Source organism: Centrocercus urophasianus, unplaced genomic scaffold (genome assembly GCF_019232065.1).
Source record: "Centrocercus urophasianus isolate 14NV4802_14NV808 unplaced genomic scaffold, USGS_Curo_1.0 seq_44, whole genome shotgun sequence".
Taxonomy (NCBI): Eukaryota; Metazoa; Chordata; class Aves; order Galliformes; family Phasianidae; genus Centrocercus; species Centrocercus urophasianus.
In genome coordinates this window covers 2,857,027-2,879,661 of record NW_024885022.1, presented here as the reverse complement: position 1 = coordinate 2,879,661, position 22,635 = coordinate 2,857,027, and the positions used below count along the sequence as shown (strand labels likewise).

The 22,635-nt window shown below is 40.6% G+C and overlaps 1 protein-coding gene across 4 annotated transcripts in view; it reads right to left on the bottom strand.

Moving 5' to 3' along the window:
- Positions 1-4,258: 4,258 nt before the first annotated feature.
- The window catches only part of AMPH (amphiphysin), a 103,031-nt gene continuing 84,654 nt past the window's right edge, over positions 4,259-22,635 (bottom strand). Inside the window, exons 17-22 of one of the 4 annotated variants that reach the window (XM_042834249.1) lie at positions 20,563-20,679; positions 15,220-15,276; positions 11,018-11,167; positions 9,764-10,021; positions 8,032-8,133; positions 4,259-5,428 (exon numbers count right to left, since the gene is read on the bottom strand). In XM_042834249.1, coding sequence (XP_042690183.1) covers positions 5,321-5,428; positions 8,032-8,133; positions 9,764-10,021; positions 11,018-11,167; positions 15,220-15,276; positions 20,563-20,679 — 792 coding nt within the window. In that variant the 3' untranslated portion in view covers positions 4,259-5,320. Of the gene's footprint in view, positions 5,429-8,031; positions 8,134-9,763; positions 10,023-11,017; positions 11,168-15,219; positions 15,277-20,562; positions 20,680-22,635 lie in introns of all 4 variants that reach the window. The other 3 variants (XM_042834246.1, XM_042834247.1, XM_042834248.1) reach the window with 3 other exon arrangements.

Sequence of the window (22,635 nt, the reverse complement as noted above, 5' to 3'; positions counted from 1 at the left end):
GCTTCTCCAGTAAAACGTTTATCATACATAGACTTTAAGTGTTCTGAATCCCTGTGAATGACTACAGGCAGTTTCTACTTTGTTATTTCTCTACAGGACCTGTGGGGTCACAGCATTTTGTCATGTCTGGGGTCTGCCAGGTTTTGGCCACTGAGAGAATTTTGTATCACCTTCACATTCAGCAATGTGATCTTGACACACAGATTATTCAAGATTACATGGTTATGATGGTTTCTTGTTTTGCTTTTCTTTCTTTTTTTTTTTTTTCATTCACTGATACACAGCAAACTGAATGCCAGAGCAGCACCAGAAGGGAGAGACTCCAGTTTGTTTTCTGCTCTAAAGCCGTGCTCAGGATACATCTGGGACTTCTGTGCTTGTTGTTAGCTACAGAGAGGCAGTGCTTTGTTCCAGAAGAGCCACCCAGCTTCACATTGGGCCTATTTTTCTGACAGCTCACGGAGAACTTTTGAACCCTGTGCTATTAGGACCAGCAGTGCCCAGCAGTGTAGATGCGTGCCTTGCTTGAGCACATGGCAGATGCTGGCCTGGTACAATGGTACTTCAGCACACACCCACCAGGATGGAGGAGCTTGATGCTCTCTGGCACATGTGAGCCTGACTCCTGCAGACCGTATTTCCTGTGGCTGCATGCTGCTTTGCTCTGCTCTGTACTCGTTGCCTGCGGCTGGGCAGAAGTCCTGTCTGTGCGTGGAGTGGTACTTCCATTATTTTCTAAGCATTTTCTCTCAGCAAAGTTTCTGTTAACTGCTACTAAGCACACTGTGCTATGAAGCACAATTGACTTTTGATTGATTTCAGCTTTGCTAGAATAATGTTAATTATGAAGTCTTCCTGTCGATTTACAGGAGGAAGTGTTTGGAAAGTGCTGTGGTTTTCCCCATGTGATGCTGATGGGTCAAAGACATCCATACAAGAGTAACACAGGTCTGTTTGAAATGTTGCTGGAGGCAGCTGCATGCAAAGACAGCATCGGAGCTAAAATCAGTGGGTGCAGATCTGAGAGAGGAATGCTTGAAAAGTGGCTATCTTCTCAAGTATCTATGCATTTGGGGAGATGCTCAGTTTTAAATCGCCCCCCACTTTGTATTCTCTGATTCTAGGTGTGGACTGAGATCACATTACCTCAAATTCCTCCCCCTGAATGACAACGAAGCTTTACTCTCAAAAAGCAGCTGGCTTCAGCCCCACGGGCTGCCTGCAGTCTCTGATCTGCAGCAAACATTCTGCTGCCAGAGAACACATCAGAGCCAGCTCTGCTCATTACAGCAGATAGAAAAACATCTCCATGCTCTTTTGCACTGCTTTCAGAAATGTGACCTTAGTTAACTAGGCCAACTACTTTTTGTAGACAGGAATTGGCTTATCAAATGGTGAGTCATCACCTGTGACGCATTGTTTCAAATAAAGAAGATCTTTTAAATCTGTTTTGCAAACTGACAATAAAATCCTATTTGAGCTTTTGTACACTGGAATGGCTGCTTGTGCTCTGCCTGCCCAGTCCTGCAAACTGCACCTACACCCACCACCTCATCCACTTACCTTACCCATCATAGCAACATTGTTCAATGTCTTTTTTCCTCGAGTCAGAAAGATACTTAAACACGTTCATTAAGCAAGAGCTTAATGAGACTATGATTTACTTAGTGCTTTCCTGGTGCTAGGGCATCAGTAACCAGAGCACCGTGCAAACAAGTCCCACGCAGTTCGAGCAGGATGGTACCCACAGCACGCTTTCTCTTCTGGAGGCAGGGGCAGATGCATCCAGGTGTGAGGTAGGGAATGGGTGGAACAAGGAGCAGGGGGGAGGGAGAGGAGGGGGAGAATGAGGAATTGGACAAAAGCGCCATTCATCTTGCACACTTTCCATTATTTGTGAAAGGTTGCAAACTGGACAGACAAGCTGCAAATACACAATTGATCAGTTCACTCCCATGAGACGCTCCTCCATCTTCAGTTACTCTGTCTTACTTCCAAGGCCCAGCGTCCGTAGCCCACAGGATCAGGACATCGGGGCCCTAAATATTCTGAGTGTTCATTCAGTGTACCAATAGAAATGATCGCTGCTGTAGTTAGCAGTGTGTGCTGTCCTAGGCATAAATAGGTCTCCAGAGAAATCAATGCACAACGGGCTATTGCTTTACAATCACCTGGAAAGCATAAAATTTGGTAATTCACCAAGTGCAATATAGTGCGTTAAACTGAGAAATGCAAGAGTGGGAAATAGTTCTGGGCTAATAGGGCTCTGGGGAGGAGGGCATCACTTGAATGTAACAGCAACAAACAAACAAACAAACAAAAGAATAAAATAGAAAAATGTGCCTTGCTTTCCCATGAATAAGCTTATATAAATGACCAAGAAATACATTTATTTTATGCTGTGCATCTCAGGAGCTGCAGAAATAAATGTGTCTGAGAGAGAAGTCTGATGGTCTTATGAAACACGAGTAAGAAGAAATCAAATATGAGAAACAGCTCTAAATTCCAAATGATAAATCTTTCTATTTATCAGCTTCATATTTCAGAGTGAAAATTAGGACAAATAATATTTTGGCTAGTCTATCAATGTCCTTCCTTTTGCATCTATCGTCTTGTTATACGAATTTTTGCAGGGACTTTGAAGGATAACATTAATAATTCTCCTCATCCTTCCCACAAGAAGCCTATTTGCTTTGTGGATCCAAGGTGTGGATGTGAGATGTAAGATGTACTTCACGCCAGCACGGTGTCATGTCCACGGTGACCTGCAGCACACCGATCACACATGCATCATGTGCAATAGCATGGCTGCTGGGACATCATCTGTACATCTTTGTACTTTCAGCAAATAATGGCAGTGCTTGCAGCGAGAGGCAGACATAAGATGGCTCTTGAAATTGTATTTTTCTCTATACTGAAGACATTTTTAGAAACACAGAATAGGAGTAAGAAGTATTGCTGAAGAGCATATCAGAGGGAAGCATGAAAAGTATTTGCTGTAGATTAGGCACCTTTCCCTTCTACGTACAATCTCATGCATACCTCAAGCCCCCTATCAGTGAATTTGGCACATACACCTATACCAAAGTTTTAGGAGTATCAAGGTCAAGAGTGTTAAATTTGACTTGGGTACTTCTAGCAAGAAGAGGGCACAAAGATAACGGCACACAGATATCACTGGATAAAGAGATTCCTTGGGGATCTCACACCATTCTCTGCTTCTTTAGCAATATGGCTGTAATGATGGTCCTGCTTGATCGAGAAGTGACTGTGCAGATTGCACAGGGAAATGGAGGCTCCTTGTGGGTCATCTGCAGTGATCTGTAGAACAGCTATTGCTGAAAAGCAAATGTTGAGATCTAGGTAAGCAGGAAACTGTGGCCTGGAGGTTATCAGAGTTGCACCATACATGAGGTTTAACAGGTCATTATGACAACCGGGTGCACCGGAGTCTGCAATTTACTGTAATGTCAGAAACAAATGAAAAGTTGTTCCCCTGGAGAAATTCCTGGTCCTGAATCACTATCGATTTCCAAGCCTGGTAAAGGTTTGAAAAGAAAACCAAAGAGCTCTTCACATCACCCTGAGACTCCAGTTGCTCACTGTAACATTTTAAAGCCAAAATCCCAGCTACCGCAGTCGAGCCACTCCACTTCTCCACCATCAAAATTCCTCTTGAAAACTACTGGATTCAGTAAATACCAAGAAAGCAACTTCCCTCCTCTTTCAGAGGAACAATAAAATTCTATTTCTTCAACTGAAGTCTGACAAATTAGACTAGAAAGAACTTCTATGCACAAAAAAAAAGCTCACAACCAAAATATCACAAAAAATAACTGAACTGCCAGGAAAATGTGGGTGTTCCTAAATGGTTGTAGCTTCCATGCATCAGCAAACAGAGCAGAGCAGACTGATGGAGAATTTTCTTTTCACACAAGATGAATGGACGAGCAAGAAACGAATAAGAGGTAGCAGTCTGAGTGACAGCTGGGCACAGACAAGTTCCCTTGTTGCTGCTGGTGGCCAGAGCCTATTTCCAGGAGGAGCAGCCAGGAGATGTGCTGAGCTGGGAATCAGACCTGTTGGAATCTCGAGGTTGAAAGCAAGAGTTTAGATGGTGCACCAGTTGTGCTGTATTTCTTTGGAAAAAGAGGCATTAAATTAAAATTAGATTCCCTAATAGAAACACATGAACCATGTGAAATTCATTGTGACAAAACTTCAAAAGCATCACAGATGAAACGTCTTTGGATCAAAGGTTTATTTTTAATGACACAGCACTGGAAAACATAAGTTACAGATGACTTTTTGATACAGGATACATTATATATCTTAATTTAAAAGGATTTGTGAAGGTACGCTGCATAAATACTTATTGTGAAAATATGTTTATTTCTCAGAGATTAATTTTGTTGTGTTTTTTGTCTTTTTTTTTTTATTATTAAGCCAATTAAATAAAAAACTATAGATGAGCATCATAACAGTTCCCCTTCCAGATTATCTCACTGTAACTACTGCAGCTGGAAGAGGAAACCGAGCCATGCCTTCTCAAAGGTTTAGCAGCTTTGAAAATGATGTTATTCATCATCTCAGAATGAAAAATTCACATTACTAACACGGATACTGTTCAGTGTTTTGGCAATGGAGCAGCTAGTTTTGCTTTGGAACAAAACTGTTTCCTGTAATGCCAAACAGTGAGAGAGCAATGCATGTACTGATGACACTACACAGTCAAAGAACTACCATGAAATTGTTAAAATGCATATATACCCATATGCACTTATATATACACATCCAAGTTCCTGTGTATATATACTATGCATGTCCAAAAGTAACACTGAAAAACGTTGCAGCAGTTAATTATCTTTTTTAAACACATGAAACTTATAATAGTTTGACCTCATTACTACAGGATTACTAATTAAATTTTCTGCAGTGCAACTCAATACAATACACTTAGTGCAGAGAAGTTAAGGTTTTGGTATCAAGGAGGCTAATTTTGGATTTCATGGGAAAGGACCAAATACAGGATCACCATAGCTCTGACAAAGCACAAACAAACCTGTTGCCACGTACATGTGAACAAATAAAGAACATTTCTGTTTTTATTTGATTTTTTTTTTCACGCACTGCTTCAGAAATTGCTAGCTTAACTGTTTGCACTCATGCTCATTTTGATATGCTTCAACAACCTTTGTCTGGCACCAATCTGTAAACCATTAACAGCCTGAACTACAAAAAAAGTGGGCTCCTGTGTTTCAAAGAGGTGAAGAACCCACTGACCGAGCTTCAAACCACATTCGTGTGCCTGTGAGAAGAACTATTCCAGGTGGCGTGTGAAGTTCTCTGGGAAAAGTCCTTTATAACTATTTGCATCTCTGTACTGAAGCCACTCAGATTCCTTAATGCCTGTCAACCAGCCAGCCTCCTGAAAGAGAAAAGACAGAGCATCCTCAGTGTCAGCTCTCTCCCATTTCTTTGTACATACTCCAAGCCCAGAGAAGTTTTAGAGCCATACGGCTAAAAGAAGTGGTGATTTGTTACACAGCATACTCTGATTTTGCACAGACTGTTTTCTCTGTTCTGCCATGGTTTTGTGAGACTGTGAGCACATTAGATGGCCTTTAACCCACCTAACCTCCAACTGAACTGAAAATTGGATAATCAGCCTCTGGAGTCATCCAGTGTCACAGCAAATCTGCATTTGTGCAAATGCATGTGGAGATGTTTTCAAAGTTCTCACAGTAACATTGGGATACTTACACAGTAAGAGCACAGCACTGTGCTAGAATCGTTATAGAATGCCACAGATGAGGGGAAAAGAATCAATGTTTTCATCTGATTTTTTTTTTTTTCTGAGAGTTCTTCTCTCTCATTCCTGTATTGACAGTCAGAAGAAGTAACAGTTCTTGTTTTCTCTGCCATCATAATTTCTAGAAACTAAAAGTCAGTTGATATTCAACTACCTTCTTCAAAAATTCCTGGAAACGGTAGCCTAAGCCAGATCTTGACATGCAACACTGCAATCCAAACCCTCAGCAGCACCATCAATCAAAAGGAAGATTTCTTATTGGAAAGTGCTGGGTTCTCTTAACTGCTATCCATTTCAACTGGAATAAAATCCATTCAGTATTTTTTGCAGTGATCAGCCTGTTTTCATCTCACCAAATGACTAACTCTGTGCTTTGTTCCTTTTAAGAACAGGAGTCAGAGTAAAGTGATGATTAACAGGGAATTTCTAATGCTGATTCATTATTATTCTACTGAAAGTGCAAAAAGAGATGGAGTAACTGGCAGCATGTTTTTGAAGCTCACCTTCTGGAAAACCTGAGACAGAGGAACTGAAGTTTTCTACTATGGACAGAGTAGATTCTACTCAGGACTGAAGTTTTAATGGATATTAACTTCAACTCAATAATTATGGAAAAAAATTGAAGTCACTGGGTGGGATTAGTTGGCTTTGAACAGGGAGCACAGGCTGACAGCACCAGCCATGTCAGAATGATGGTTTTTAGACAGATCAATTTTGCAGGAGAAAAAAAGAACCAAGATCAAATACTCTCTGTAAATCAGCAAAGTATCCGGTAAAAGAGAAAAATTAAGTTTTATGGTGATGTTAAACACGAAGGGCAAATATGCACTGAGTAATAAAGATGTGAGCAGAATGATCTCAGAAACACGAATACATGGAGCTTTATTTTCTCCATCACTGCACACGATTTACTCCAATTAATGCTAATGGGCTTTTTGGATGCACACCACAAGAGAAAAATAATCAATGGATTCACCAAGTAAAGGTTATATATATTTATATTTATATATTGTATATATATATATACAAAACATTATAAGAAAAAATAACTGAAGACAATCTGTTTTTATATCCTTAAAGTAGGTTCTGCAAATACTGACAATAAAATCAGTTGAGCAGCCCAAGAGGTGTCACGCAGCACAGTTTGAATAAGAGAATCTGTCCCTGCAAAAATCATGAAGTGTCCTAGTGAAAAGGAAAATAAAAATAATCTTTTATTCAGAAACAGTAATAAAAAGGAATCAAAAACCAAAACAATTACTTGTCTCTTGTATTAAGAGAGAGTTCAGCTTAGATAATGAACAGTTGCTGGCTCTCCAAATACGCACTAGACACTATCTGGGCGTATTTTAAGAAATGCTCTTCATTCAGAGCAGAGCACCTGCTATCTCACTGTGCAGGATTCAGACCCCAACCTCCCAGCCCCTAGTTCACTGGGATATTTTTCATCAACACTTGCTGCCACTGCAGCCACGAAGTGGCTCGTACTAATTGTACAAGGCAGTCTTCTCTTAAAGGAGTAGTCAAAAATTAATTCACTTGACTGCAAATCAATATAGCATGTGGAATTAAGTTGTTTAAAAATCAACCTGAAACACGCTGTTAAAACAAAATAAAATATCTTAAATGACATTGAGCTGTTGGGTTCTTGCATCAAAGACAAAGTGATTGCTGGTGCAGCTCAAGAGCACAGCTGTGTGAGGCTCAGGTTCCAAGAGGCACACAGGACATGTAGGAACACCTCTGTGCCATTTGGCTGCAGGACAGAACTGTTTGTGTGCAGTCTCAGTGCTCTCTCTGGACAAATGTATATTTCTCCAGATCTCCATGTAAAACTGAACATGTGGGGAATATACGATCAATTCTGACCCAATGTTACAACAAAATGATAGCAGGATGCACAATTTGTAAGCCATCTTCTGTATTAAGCCTACATATGTATGTAAGCCTGTATAAAACTCACTACAAAGTAACATAAAAGTGCCTAGAAAAATGTACTGAAGTTGGATCCTGTTGGCAGTACATACCTGGGACTTTAGCTTAGTTAACTGTGCTGTTTGGTCACAAATTAAATCAAGTAAAAGGACAAAATAAGAATGTTGGTGTTTTCTAACAGTAAAGATGTTTTGAATCAACATTTCAAATTAACTATAAGCAGTGAGAAGAAGGCTGAGACAAAGGGAAACATTAACAAAAGAAATAAATAATCATGTTGTTACCTGATCAGCTGTGGTCTCAGAAGGAATTACTAGTACAATATCCCCTCGTTTTAAATTAAGCTCATCACTGTTAGCTGCCTCAAAATCATGCAGAACTTCAACCTAAAGGAAATACCAAATATATAGAAATGATCAAAATAGAGACATTGTGAAAAAAGAAAAAATGTACTCTTTCACTTGCTTCTTTATGGAAATATATGGCCATAGATACGTACATTCAAGTTGTTAATGTTCACATCCAAGTTTCTACTTATAGCTTATGAAACAGGTACAGCTTCAGTAAATCTTCCTGAAACTACTGAAAGAAACCAAACATCCTTTCCCAAGGTTGCAGAATCCCACAGGTGCTGCCTCTTGGACAAGTCCTGTTACATTATTCCTACCGTGCAAGGAGCTTGCTTTCATTTCCTACTATCATTACTAGACCTGGGGAGAGGGATGGCAGGATTTTGCTAATAAGCTTGGAAAAGAATCACAGGAAATGTTATTTCAGACCCTTGCTTATGCTGTCTGCTAGATACTATTATTGGTGTAAACATGCCTGGAAATTAGAGTGAGGGTACAACACCGGTTTCAATATAAGATAAAAGAAGTTAATAATGGGAACCATAACTCCTGTTTGTCCTGGAAAGAACTCCCATTTACTGGCAGATAGGAATGCCAAAAATATCTCTCTTTCAAAGAGGTGATTATTAAAACATTTGTGGAGTTAGTACACTGTGGTGAACAGATCATTTTAAGTAAATAGCTCTTCCTCCTGTAGAAAGATACTATCCTAGTTTTCTCAAAGGCACAGACAGTTCCATGGTAACTCTGCAATAATGAAATAACACAGCATCGGGAACCAGATGGCAGTCATATATTCTGCTGCCTCTTATTTATGTTTGACTCAAGGAAGTGTGACAAAAAACAGAAGATGAACTGTGGCAGCAGGTCTGCACCAAAACTGCACAGTACCGGTCACTCTAACCTTAATGTCATTCTCACTGTTTGCTGAAAATCTCGACCAATGAAACTGGATCAGAAAGAATGGCATATTTATGGACTGCTATGGGACTAATTAGTCTGAAGTATGCAAATTATAGTAGGAAGCATATGAAGTTCATCTATCCTCAAGGAGTGTTTCTCCTGCTCACCGATTCTGAAGTGAAAAGAACCTTGTGAACCAGGAATCTCTGTGGGTCTTACCAGCCAAGGAGAGGATTTCCCACAAGCTTCATTAAACTTTTCTGTCTGAATACCCTAAAAGTTTGTAAGTACAGTAATACTAAGGACATAAAATGACACTTCAACTTCATTACAGAGAATTGTTGAAGTCCCATAGATTTCAACAGGGCTGGAACTTCCTCTACAGATTCTCAGGCCAGAAAAATGCCTTTTTGGTATTGGTAGCAAACGATTGTATGATGTTGCTGTCTAAATTGCTGGCAGTGGAATTTTACTTAAAAGATTCACTGTCAGTACTGATTTGGCGAGATGAAAGGAGACCTCTAATGATTCTTACAGCTACAGAGGGATGTAACCAACAAAATCCAAGTGCAGAAAATATATTTCTCAAAATTCATGTATGGAGAAAAAACAAAGGTTGGGTGAGTATATGTGCATGCAAGCATGTGGCTGTGAAACTAGGTATCCTTTGGCCTCAGTAAACCACTGTAATGACTCAATTTTCAGACACATCCATAGAAGCTAGATGTGAAAAGATGTCTAAAAGAAAAACAAACAAGCAGACCTTAAAGAGAAAGCCTGGTGGCATGTCAGAAGCTGTGTCTCCTGCTGATGAAGGCTGATCTCGAGAAGGTGCAGTCTGGATTTCTTCAGCTGGTTTCTGCTCACTTCCAACTTGGGAAGTTTCACTGTCAGTGCCCTGAGTGCCCATCTCTGCTGCAGCATCTTTGGACTCGTTCATGATCACATCATGTTCTTCTCCTTCCCCTTCATTGTTCGATGCTGGCTCTATTACGACTGAAGGGATGCTGCTGACCTTTTCCTAGGAAAAGAAATAAAATACAACAAAAGCACCACAAGAGTATTTCGTACTTTATTTCAAGATGAAAAACATGTTTCTTTACTTCTGCTGAAGGTCGGATTCTTACATCAAGACAGAGAACAATAATTGTGCAGAAAAGTAAAAGTTCTAAGAGCTTAGAGGAACACAAGGTGCAAAAGCAGAGGTGACCTGGACCTCTTTCAGGGCTGTCCCAGTGTCCAGGTGTGAAATCCATCGTACACTAGAGCACCTTCAGGACTGAGGGAGGTTGTTGCCTAGAGCCATGGGACACAATACTGTACAAGACTTACTATGGGATGTTTAAGGGAGAAACCAAAAAAAGCAGTGGGTGGATTGAGGTGATTTGGGGAGGAACAAGTGTGGGACAACAAAGGCAGAGATAACAGCATAAATGGGCTGCTTGCATGTAAGTAGTGGATAGTTCAAATGAGTATCTGGCCACGTCCTGCACCTGATGAGTGTGGTCTGTTCTATCTTCTCATTAAGTTGCTTGCTAACTCTTTTCCAGGGTGAGGGCTGTCTTTTGTTCTTGCCCGTGTGTGCACTAGGGTCAGATCATGGATTGGAGGGCCTGTGTGCCCATCTGCCAGCTACATGAGAGATCCAGGTGCCAGCCACTGGAGACATTCAGGTGAGTGGACTTGAGCGACATCAGCATATATATACAAATATATATATTCTCATTAGTAGATCTCTACCCTGCTCAGCCAGAGAGGAGAACATCATGAGGCTTCTGGTAATGCTTGTGTTTGTGCGAGAACCCCGTGTGCCTGTCTATGATTTCCATGGCTATCTGTGTATGCACAAATATCATGTCTGTGTGTGCTCTGTGTGTGCATCAACTGAGAATACATGCTCATCCTCACTGCTTGTTGGATCCTGGGGGCATGGAGCTGCATCAGCCTTGCCTGTGCTGGGAGCTGCTGGATCTGGCTGGATTCCTCTAATGCTCCCCCACACAATAACATGAGGTACCTGAGAAACATCACCCTCCTTTTCTTCTCCCTGAGGTTTGTCACCTTCAGCAGCAGCCTCCTGTTCAGTGGGAGCAGCACCCTCACCAGCTCCTGCTGCCACCACCACACTGTCTTCCACTGCCACTGCCCCATCTGCAGCACTCACCACCTGCAGAATAAAAGGAGAAACCTTTCAGGACACGAGCTGTGGATATCAGCTGGAGATATCCTGTACTCTGCGATCTCCTTAGTTGCTGCTGGCCCCTGGCTTTGGTTTCACTGGGTTTCTCCTGACCCAAGGGGGAAAGCAGCACCGGAAGCTGCCATCCTATACCTGAAGCACCATGTAGGGAGCACAGGGGTAGGCTTGCACAACAAAGCTGATTTACAGGCAGGAGAGGGACATTTACAAAACCTTCCTGTGAACATGCAGTAGAGTTTCAGATCGGCATTGCTAGTGCAGGAAAAATTTCTCAAGGCTCATGTGTTTTCATTGTCTCTTCTTTCTCACAGTGGGCTCCATCCACTGCTCTCTGTAACAGTTATGGGACTGCATTCTCAGGGCTGATTTGCCTCCAAGCTGTTCGGTGTGAGAAATTCCCTGCAGGTTCAAGGTGAGTTGAAGCTTGGCAAACTGTCCCGAGGTCCACTGTGCTACATGAAGTCTGTTCTTAGGAACAGGCTGCAAGTCTTCTCCAGCTGCTGTCTCCAATCTCTAGACCTGGACTGCCTTCAAGAGCATTGCCTTAGTTAGACTCCTTTTGAACAGAGATGTGCAACTTGGGCTATATTAGCTGAAGCAAATATACTCTACAGCTAGATAAAGGTTAGAAATATTCAGATGTCATCAGGTATTAGAAAATGTTAGCCTATAGCTAGGCCAATTTAAAAAAAGGAAGAAACGTAAATAAAGACCCAAGCAGATTTGATATGACTGAATCATTTGTCATTAGTCTGCGTTGAAAAGTCAGTATGCATTTTATTTCAGTTATTGAAAGGTGGATAGAAAAGTACCTTCCTAAAGGCCATTGTTAAATCCTTCCTCCAGCAGAGATAATTTATGTATCACCCTAACATTTGTGTTGGTATATACTGGTATTTGTTTACAGTGATATGCTTAAGTTTACTGTATATTAATCCTAAGGCTTGGATGGTGAAGGTAAATAAAAAACCCACGTTCTGTCAATTCAATTAACTTCAGGAAGTTTTTAACACTAAAGAAAAGCTATTTTCTAGGTACCAATGTCAAGCTAAGTTTAGCAGAAATTCAGTTAACAGCCTGATGCTCTGTTTTCTCAGTTTGATTTTCCACCTATGAATGAGACTAACGCAGCTATCTGAGCTCAACTTGAACTGCCTGCATTTGTTCACGATCATTCTTCAGTCATTTTGTTTTAGTTATATCTACCCCAGTGACTGATATTATCTGATGTGATAAATAAATTCTTCTGCAGTCCTTGAAAGCAGAAAATACTCCAGTGTTTTGCAGCAATCACTGGAGAAATTTTAGCTTCAACTAAAAATTCTGCTAGGGAAGGATGCTCTGTCACAAACAGAAGTAATATCAAAAGACATGGATGAATGTTGACAATTTCTCCTGTGACTTGTAAGGCATGCAAATCTGTCTCACAGAGTATTACCAATTTAGCAATCTTGACCCAGGCTAGTATTCAAATAAATGGTGGATGTGAAAGCCTTGGAAGAGACCAGTATGAAAGAAAGGGAACAGAATGCATATCAGATTGATTTTATAACATGTGCTTCTAACAGCATGCTGCAGAAATTGATCTTGCTGTCTGTTGTGATTAGGATCAACATTTGTTTTCTACTTATTGGATTTGTATGGCCAATTTTCTTTTACTGCGGAGGAGAATTTTAATTTACATCAGTCAGCTCTCAAATAGTCAGCACTGAAAGGGTGATGCTCTCAACAGCTGTAGCTGTAACTCACTGCATGTACAATGCATTCACATATGCAGAACTGTGTATTTCCTGTGTCTTAGAATACAAAACCAAAGCAAGATGGGTATTTAAAAAACAGCTTTTACAAAAGCATGTGTCCTAGTGCTGAATGAATCTCACTATTAGTATCAAATATCTTTGATTAAGAAGAAGAAAAAAAAACTAAACTAAAAAGAGGGAGGCTCAATTCCACTGAAATCAGAACAGCAAGAATCCCACACCCAGCTACAGCAGGCCACGTGCTTGCAGGTATTTCCTGTCTTCGTTTTGAGAACCTGTTTTCCATAACATTACACAGACTAAGAGTATCCTAAACTAGCTATCTACAGAAGTGTTACTGAAATTTGCACAGCCACGCAGAAGAAGAAACGAGGGTCATCCAATATAATGAAGGCTGTGATAAAAGAGCCACACGACTTTTAGTTGCAGTAAAAGTGAATGCTTCTTTACCCAGGATGCAGCTGGTTGGATTATCCTCTAATTAACACCACTGTCAGCTCAGTGCAATGCCACAGATTCAGCAGCAGCAAGAGTGAGGCCATGAAGAGGAGGAGAGCTACCAAGTCTGCAGTTGGAGGTCTGGGAGGAGCTCACTGAGCTCTCCCTGTGTTCCAGAGCTGAAGATCTTGCTCCATGGCTTGATTTAGAAAAAGACTGGGTAATTTTTATGACAGTTAGTCATAATTATAGCTAAGCCGTCTAATATAAGATCAAGAACTAATTATCATGCTTTAGTGAGCACACCAATTGCTTGAAAAGTCTTGGAAGGCTTTTGGAGTAATACTGAAGAACTGGTTATGAACGTTGCATCAGAAGGACAGTCCTCCACTGGAGCCAGGATATCATCTTAGCAAACAGCCTGATCCCTGACAGCATCTCTTCTGCATTCAGTAATACTGCCCCTCTAAACAGGTTTAACTTACCAGATAAAAGTTACTTTGTGAGGGCACGTTGTTTGGAAAGCAGAGGAAAGATGCATTTCAAAGGCTTAGCCTTTGTGCTCAGGGGTTAGCAAGGCGTTCCTTGGCCCAGACTTGGTAGTGATAAGACAATGCTAGAGAAGCAGTGCAACTCATTTGCAGCACATCAACACCTGTAGCTATAGAAACTGGGTTTGATTTACCTCTCCCATCCTGTAAATTCTATTTAGTATAATTCCCCTGGCTTCTACACAGCAGGCTGTTGAGGAGTACGGCACCAGTGAGGCAGGGCTACGGGTCACAGCAAGAAAGCAGCCCATGGTAGTGGGACCTCATCCTGGCTCAGCCATGCTGCCCAGCAGGGACAGCTGCTGGCTGCAAATTTTGCTTCCCTGCAACACGGGGTACCCTGGGTAGCCACAGAGCATGGGCATATCCCAGATTGCAGAAGGGCTGATGCCTGTTTACATCAGTGTAACAAACCCAAGCTTGGACAGCTGAGCCTACCATGAAACCAAAACAAGCAGAACACAGTTTATACTCTGTTTGTATATGTTGTGGCACTAAGAGAAATAACATAATCAAACAGTTGGTCAGCTCTTTGAGATACAGATTCTAAGCAATTATCAATGAGGAGTAACAATTTCTTTCTCATTCCCTACTTCTCTTCCTGCATTTAATATGTAGCTCTTCTTCCTGTGCTGCTCTCCATGCCCACTCGAAAACATTACAGTTTCAATTCTGTACAAAAGGATTCATAGTGTCTTGCTTTACATAAGCAAAACACAACCATACAACCCTTAGATTTCAACATGCCCACCTAAAGAGAAATTAAGTATGTCACCGAGTTTTTCAGTTGCTTTGTAATATACCCAATTCAATGCCAGATTTGTATTTTGGAAAATGAACTTGTAGCATGATTATTTTCAGCTGTGCTAGGAGAAACAAATGATGAATCAAAATTCCTTTTCTTTTTTTAGAGATGTTTAGAGGAAGGCTAGACAAACAAATTCAAGGAAAATGTAAAAGCTACTGTGAATCTACGCAGCACATTCCCTCTTTACCACAAATATCAATTGAAACAGCATTATGCCACTTTCTGTTCATGGATCTGTATTGTTTTCTGTCCCAAAATATTTATCAGTCTGTACTGCTGCAACAGTCAGTTTCTAAGGTAGGTCTTGCAGTGAATGAGAAATGTTCTGGTACCACAGCTGGGTCACAGTCATATTGTATTGTCTGCATATTGATAACATGCAAATGACATATATATATTTTTGCCATGCTCCTCTTGAAGATATTAAAGCAAAACCATATTCCTGAGGCTGTTCATATGTACCTCGCTCTCTTTCTCAGCAATTCCAGTTGTCTCCTTATCCCCTGCCTCGATACTCTCCTGTATAAAGAGGAAATATGGTCATCATCTTACTCATGCTGAGGGAATGACTGCAGAGAAATTGGCATTAATCAAGCTTAGTGGAAGAATGGCATGTATGGGATGCAATGAAATGAATGGTGGGAACTAAATGGGATAGTACAGAGTGAGTGGAAAGATTCTCGCTGCTATATATCTGAAATAAAAGTAGCTATAAGATAAAAACAGAACAAAACAAGAACACAGCAAAAATCCACGAGAAATAAAGCCTGTTAATTATGTAATGATCACCACACTGGAAGTGCTAATGTCAATTTTATTTACTTTTGCTATCAGTATTCTCAAATAGCACCAAACTGGATGAATTTTTTTATTAAGCAACAATCCAGAACACTGCTGACCTTACAGTTTTTTCCAGCTACCTCAAATTTCTCCCACCCAAGACTCAGAATGTTTCCATCATAACCTGCTGCTGCCCCTGTAACTCACCAGTTTCCAGGAAAACTTTCTAAAACACTTCTTCCACACACGTTGGGCTGAAACACATTTAAGGGGATTGTTCAAAGAAGTGGGTCACAAGGTTCATCAGTTTCTGCAGAATCACTTTTCTCTAGGTCCATACTCAGTTGTACATGCACTGGGTGCCTGACATTTAAAACATTAGACATGTGTCAGTGGCTTTCTAAATCTGGCACCCACAAAGATGTTCAAGGGATCAATTGCTCTGAACAGTAATGGGCTTACCCCAAACAATACTTTTTATAGCACAGATGATATCTAACACAAGGTCCTTTTCTACAGAAGCTGTAAAACTGCATGAGTTCCAGGTTTTGGAAGAGGAAAAAACGTACAATCTCCTAAATTCTGTGGGACAGTTGTGCCCTAGCTGGTTTCCAATTCTACTGCAGCATTTTAGGATTCAGTCAGCAACATCCCTTCTGCTTGAGCTTGGATTCAGTTCTGGCTATTGCTCAGCCTAGATCAAGAGGTTCAGGTCTAGTTTAGGTCAACAAACAGTCAAAATGGCTGTAATTCATGTCTCGTTTGGAATACTTAGAAGTGCTTTTCTCTTCTGTTCAGTCTTGGCTTCCTGCAGATTGCAGGATATTTCTAAAGATGCTTTTCAAAGGAAAAGTAAATCTAAGCCCCCTTATAGAAATCTCTTTCTCTAATAAATGTTGAGGCTGCTGTGCCAACATGCATATGTCAGGTAAGGGTGAAGACAAGTCATGCAAATCTATTTGAGTGCAGGTAGATCAGATTGCCATCTTTAGCAATTGTGATCAGGCCTCAAGTGCTCAGTCTCCAGCTCACTGCCTCCACACACCTGCGACACCAAAATTCCTACAAGTTTCATCTGAAATGCTTGCATGTTATTTTGTTTAATAGAAGGATGCTGAGTTATAGCCAAACTTCACATCACTCATGTGTTTTCTAATCTAATCTTCCTGCAGTCACCTCATAAGACCCAGACATGTCCAGATGCCAGAGCAAAGCAGTTGCTGACAGCAGTGTTACCATGGAAACCCCTCATAGCTTTACCCTGTTAAAATTGCAGTGTTACATAACCTTTTCTTTCATATATATAGGATTAATTCTTCTTTGAAGCTGCCAGACCATGCTGTGAAGACCTGATTTTTACATTAATTTTAAAAGAGACTGTAGAGGGTCTTAAACAGAAAAAAATCCCATGAGCTTCTACTGCAAAATATAATTATTTCTTACTCTAGCAAAGCATGCATGCTTGCTACAGCATGTTGCTCTTTTTTTTTTTTTTTAACAGGAGATGTAAACAAATGTTTCTGTTGCCTCATAAAAGCTATGTGTCTAATGGCAATGGCAAGTTGGTACACAAACTCTTTTCTAACTTTCAATATTAAAAAGTGCTGAATTTCTTCAATAAGCTGTATTTAGAAGTCAATTTGCCTTCAGAAACGAGCACTGTTCTATGTCAGGAATGTGTTTGTCCCTACCCTTCTCTTATCAGTAACCTGGAAACTCTCTCCCATAAGAATTCCATCAACCAAGCTTACAGCTTGAGCCTCTTTACAAAATTTGATGCATTCATACATGTACTTTTAAATGAGGGCTCTTTTCAAGCATCACTGGAAGCAGATTTTTGGGGGAAAGAGAAAGGTAAGGAGAGTTGGCCTTACTTCTTAAGGATTATTCTGTATTAGTAAAATCAGCAGCACTGATCTTTTGATTAGTTAGGAGTTGGGATGGTAAGGATGACCGAGTTTTAGAAGGGAAGCACGGTAGTGCAATTCTTATTTTTATGCCACATGAGGCGTAAACGTAAGTAAATAGAATTACTGAAATAATGCCTAAGTAATGCTGCAATTCCACAAACAGAGTGCAATCTGCTTCTGCTGACTTAGAACAGAACAGTATTCTACATCAGTTCTCTCCCATTTTTGAAAGAAATATTTTATCTTTAAGTGGCCTCATACTCCAACGCTGTACCTGTGCTTGGCTCCATGCTCAGCTTTCGGACACAGCTGATCACTCTTCTAGATCTGAACATTTTAAAACTGCTCTCCCAGATTATATTATCTGCAATTTGGGTGCCATGGATTGTACCTACGGTGGGATTCAACCATAATTAGACATCTCTCTAAGCTGAAGGCTCTTTCTTGGCCTCTGTCATTGTTCAGTGTCTGAGAGAGCTTCCAGCTGTAGTTTCATATGTGCCTACACACAGCTTTGAAAATCACTGTGTTTAGCTGAGTGCCTGACTGATTTAATGAGAGAATATTAAAATCCAGGCAAGAATCAGACCCAAAGCACAAAAAGGTTCTTTCCAAACCAATGAGCATACTGGAAGTCAAAAAAGCTGATCTCTGAGTAATGCTGTGAACTCTGGGTGCAATATTTCACAGATAGGAGAACGAAATAACAAGACTTCCTATGATTTCTCTTTGTTCTGTACACCTGTCATCTTTGCCTGACTGTGAAAAATTGATGTGGTGAGAGGGATATTATTATTTGAAACTGAAATCAATCAGTGGTTAATAAACTATATCTTTTAGACTTTGGATCCTTTGTATTTTATATACTATGGAAATAAGGAAACAAAACAGTTTCTGCGGGCAAAAGTCCATGCAAGGACTTTTTACCATGGTTCGCTTCAGCTCTTCTGGTGCACGTGGTAATTCTGTCCCTTTAACTGTGAAAAATTTTGTTCCCTGCAACCAAAATAAGAATCAATGGTTGTCAGCATCTAATAGAAATTTTATTTGTTCTGTGGCACCGATGGATCAAGACAAGAACATGTAATAAGATTCCATGCAGCAATTAAGATGAGCCCTTGGAATGAAGTGTTTGGCAATACACTTCAGGCAGATTATGAAACTGTTAAGAACAGAACCCAAAACTCCTGAGCAGGGAATTGTACCCTATTCTCTGGCCTACCCTCTCCTCAGTTTAAATGAAAGCCCTATCAGAAAATTTACTCAAAGCTCCTGCAACAGCTAATGAATGCCATACATTCTACGAATGAATGTGGTTTGACAGTAAATTCACCACAGAAAAATTGTGCTGATTAGGGGCTGTCACCACAGACTTGAAATTACTAAAATCAATAAAGGATTCCTATCAGAAAGATATTAATATTTCACCACTCCACTTTTAAGTAACTCATCACTCGTAAAGTGAATGAATGCTGAACTGCTGCTGAGAAATGACATGCTTTCCTATTTTGCATCTCAGTGAAATTTCCTTAGCTTTGATCACAGTTGTTGTTAATCCTGATGTTCAGGACTCTCCTTTGCAAGTCCTGGAAAGCAATTCCTGAAATAATAGCCCCTCAGAGCCAAATGAAGAATAATTCTACTTCTGAATTTTTAAGAAATCAACACTGAGCTTATTTTCCTAGACATCTCTTCCAAATTGGTAAAGACAACTTTGTATTCTAAAGCTAACAAAAAAATGAAAATAAACCTAGTCAGAACTGTCTAACTTCTATTTAACGCCTATGATCTTCCTCCTGGATTGCCACTGACTTGCCCATCTCTCACACTGTCTTTCTCTCCCTGCTCCCAATAGCTCTGCAGCCATTTGGAGCATGAAAGAACATGGACTGAGAATCCCTCAGTGATGGTCAGGCAGCAAAAGGGGTCACAGGACAGGGCCAGTGACACAGTGAGTGACAGGACCAGACAGGATGAGTGGTGCTGCACCCCAGCCTGCCATCTAATTAGCACCTCAGACACTGAAGATTTTAGAACTCTGTCTTAGTTCAAGAAAAGGAGTCAGTTTTCTTTTAGAAAAAAATATTTCCATCACAATTTTTCTTTCCTTCATTAAATCCTTGCAGAAAAAACAGACTCAAACCATACAGAAACAACCTTTTAAGCTTCTTTGATATCCGTTCTTCACTTTATTTACTGCCACTCAGTAGAGTGAGTACTAGAAGAAACCTCCTGACCAATGACTGATGTCCCATCCTTTCTCTACTCACCATCCTTTCTTTCTTCTTTATTCCAAACCATCAAATTTACTCTGTCTAGCCATGAAGGATTTCTGACAACAGTCTGTTGGAACAATGTGCTTCACATAGACAGTTTCATTGTTTGCTTTACTATAGAGTTGACAAGTTATTACAGTGATTTATACCAACTCAAAAGAAAACACTCATAGGGGAAAAGCCTGATTCACATTTGATACCAGTTTTTAAGCCAGTGACACAGTTGGAAGTATCCAGGCAAACTCATCTATCTGTCTTTGAGAAGTTCTTTAAACTACAGCTGTACTGCTTCTGCTGAAGACAGTTTGTGTGGTATCATGAGTGGCTTTTGCACTGGTCCAACACCACCAGCAAACAACCAACCTGACATGGGTTGAGTAGAGCTTCAGACCATTTCCAAGCCACTCCTTGCTTCTGTCTGTACGCTTTCCTAATGCTGTTCCCCTTCATTAATAAATGTCACAGACAGGCTTGCAGTGCCTGAGCCATTGCCCCTAGCAGGAATGTGAAACACAATCAGCTCCACAGAAAGATCCATGCAATGCTATATATCTGCATATCTGATAAGCCTTTTGTTGATGCTCTTCACTGACCTCTGACTGCCTGTAAGACCATTCAGGTGAACTTCCAGCTAAAATGCCAGTCTTAAAAGCAATGACATTTTAGGACCAAAAGGAGCAAATGTTGCTGGAGAGGCATGCTGTGACACAGCTGGATGCTGACAAAACCAGCCATAATGAGGGACGGAGAGGATGGCTGAAATACAGCAGGCACATTCACTGTGATGAGAGATGGCTCAGATGAGGCTGGGAGATGGACATGGGGGACAGATCACTCACCGCAGCCTGCTCTGTTGGCTCATCTGGCTCAGCAGGGATGGCCTCCTTTTCCACAACAGCAGCAGCAGGGGTTTCCTCGACCCTGAGTTCCCCAGGTGGAGCTTCTTCAGCCTCAGTCTTTTGTTTTATTGATTTTTAAGTAAACAGTGGAAAATTTGTTGAGGAGCACATGATGGTGGGGAAGGAAAAAGGGAATGGGAGCTCTGCCTGGCACTGCAGTGCTGCTTCACTCCTAGCAGACTCAGTCCCACATGGCTTTGCCAGGAAGAGGACAGCCTTACATTACTAATGATCACCTACAGAGCATCTTCATTCTCAGTGTCCTGTACATAAACTGAGTCAGTCCTACATCCCTCCCTTGCAAGGAAAGAGAGTGCTAGCTTCCTGAGTTACTGAAAGCAGCAGCAGAAATGGGGGAGAAGTAATCAGTGTGCTCAGAAATGCTCTAGAAAGTGAGGGCAAAGTGAGGAGTGTCCCAAATTATGATTTCAAATATGATTTTTTAAAATTATCCCCTATCCCCCTAATTCCACTAGTTCTCAGACAAAAAGATCCCTTCTCTGTTGAAAGTAAGAAACATTTTGCAGACTGTTTTCACATAGGCAAGTAGTAGCTGCATGAATTCTGACAATGAAAATCATAGAATTATAGAATGGTTTGAATTGGAAGGAACCTTAAAGACCATCCAGTTCTAATCCCCCTGCTATGGGCCACCCATTAGATCAGGATGTTCAGGACCCAGAGGCATTCAGAGCTTCTTTGGGCAGCCTGTTCCAGTACCTCACCACCTTCTGAATAAAAAAACAGTCATCCCTAGTTTCTTTTTAATGCTTATTTCATCCTCAGATCTCAATCACCTACAAAAAATCACCTACATTTATCAGCCATGCTTCTGGAATTCCCACCCTCTAACATTCTGGCCTATGCTTATTCTTTAGGAAGTGTATCGAGTAAACATCATCAGTCCCGCAAGATGTTTGGTCCCGTAGCAAAATAGCTCCCAGCAAAAGTACTATTTCTGCTAGGGACAAAACCTTGCAAACACATGCACAACTAAAGGAGAGAGCTGCAAGCTGTGCTCAGCGTATTCCATTTATAAAGATGGCTGACTCAACCAGATAAAATAACCCCAGTAGATTAATTTGCCATGAACAAATTGCTCAGCATAATATGAACCTCAAAAGCTATTCAGCTGCTTTGCAGTTGATAAAATGCAGCTGGTTAGATGGTCTTCTGTAATAAAGAGACATCTTCCATGAAATTCTTAAAAATACTAAAATCTTCTCCCTGATATTTTTCAGAAAACAACAACAAAACAAAATCAAACAGAAAAACCCACCACCAAAACAAAACATAACCTTTCAATTCTTTCCTCATATATTTCTTTAGCAGGCTTATTTTTAATGAGGCATATAGAAGTCTGCCTAAGCACCACCTTCAGGATTTGGCAAAGAATAAAGAAACATTCATTATATTATACCACACTGTGCAGAAGTCTGTCTTGTGTGATAATACCAGTTCCATGGAATTTCACAAAGAAAAAACATGATTGTAATGAGAAACAAAAGACAGATTTATCCCAGGTAAGATGGCTAATGAGTTTCCTGGGGCTTAATACTGGAAGAAACTTTGAGGCTTAAAATCAGAGGTAACATGTTACAATGCAGATTGCACTGATGTGCTTTGAGTCACTTATGGACAAGCAGTCTTTAGACTACTTGCCACATTTGAACTACAAATAAAAATACTCAAAATGCTCTCACAGTATTCAGTAACCAAAGTCACATTAGTATCACTCTTCTGCTCTTCAGTAATGGCAGTGTTCACCCAGCAGTGCTGCCACTCCATATCCTTAATTCAGGCTAACCGAGGACAGCAAGAGGAACTAAGAAACCACCAAAGTATGATCACTTTCAACAACACTCCCACCCCTTAAAAGATGGTACCTACTAAAATGTGGAAGATAGATAAAGCTGCAGTAATATTAGAGGTATGCATACCAACATTACACGTGAGCACTTCCTTGCTGTACACTGGACCAAGTACTCATTCTTGCTGCTTCTTAAGTGCAAT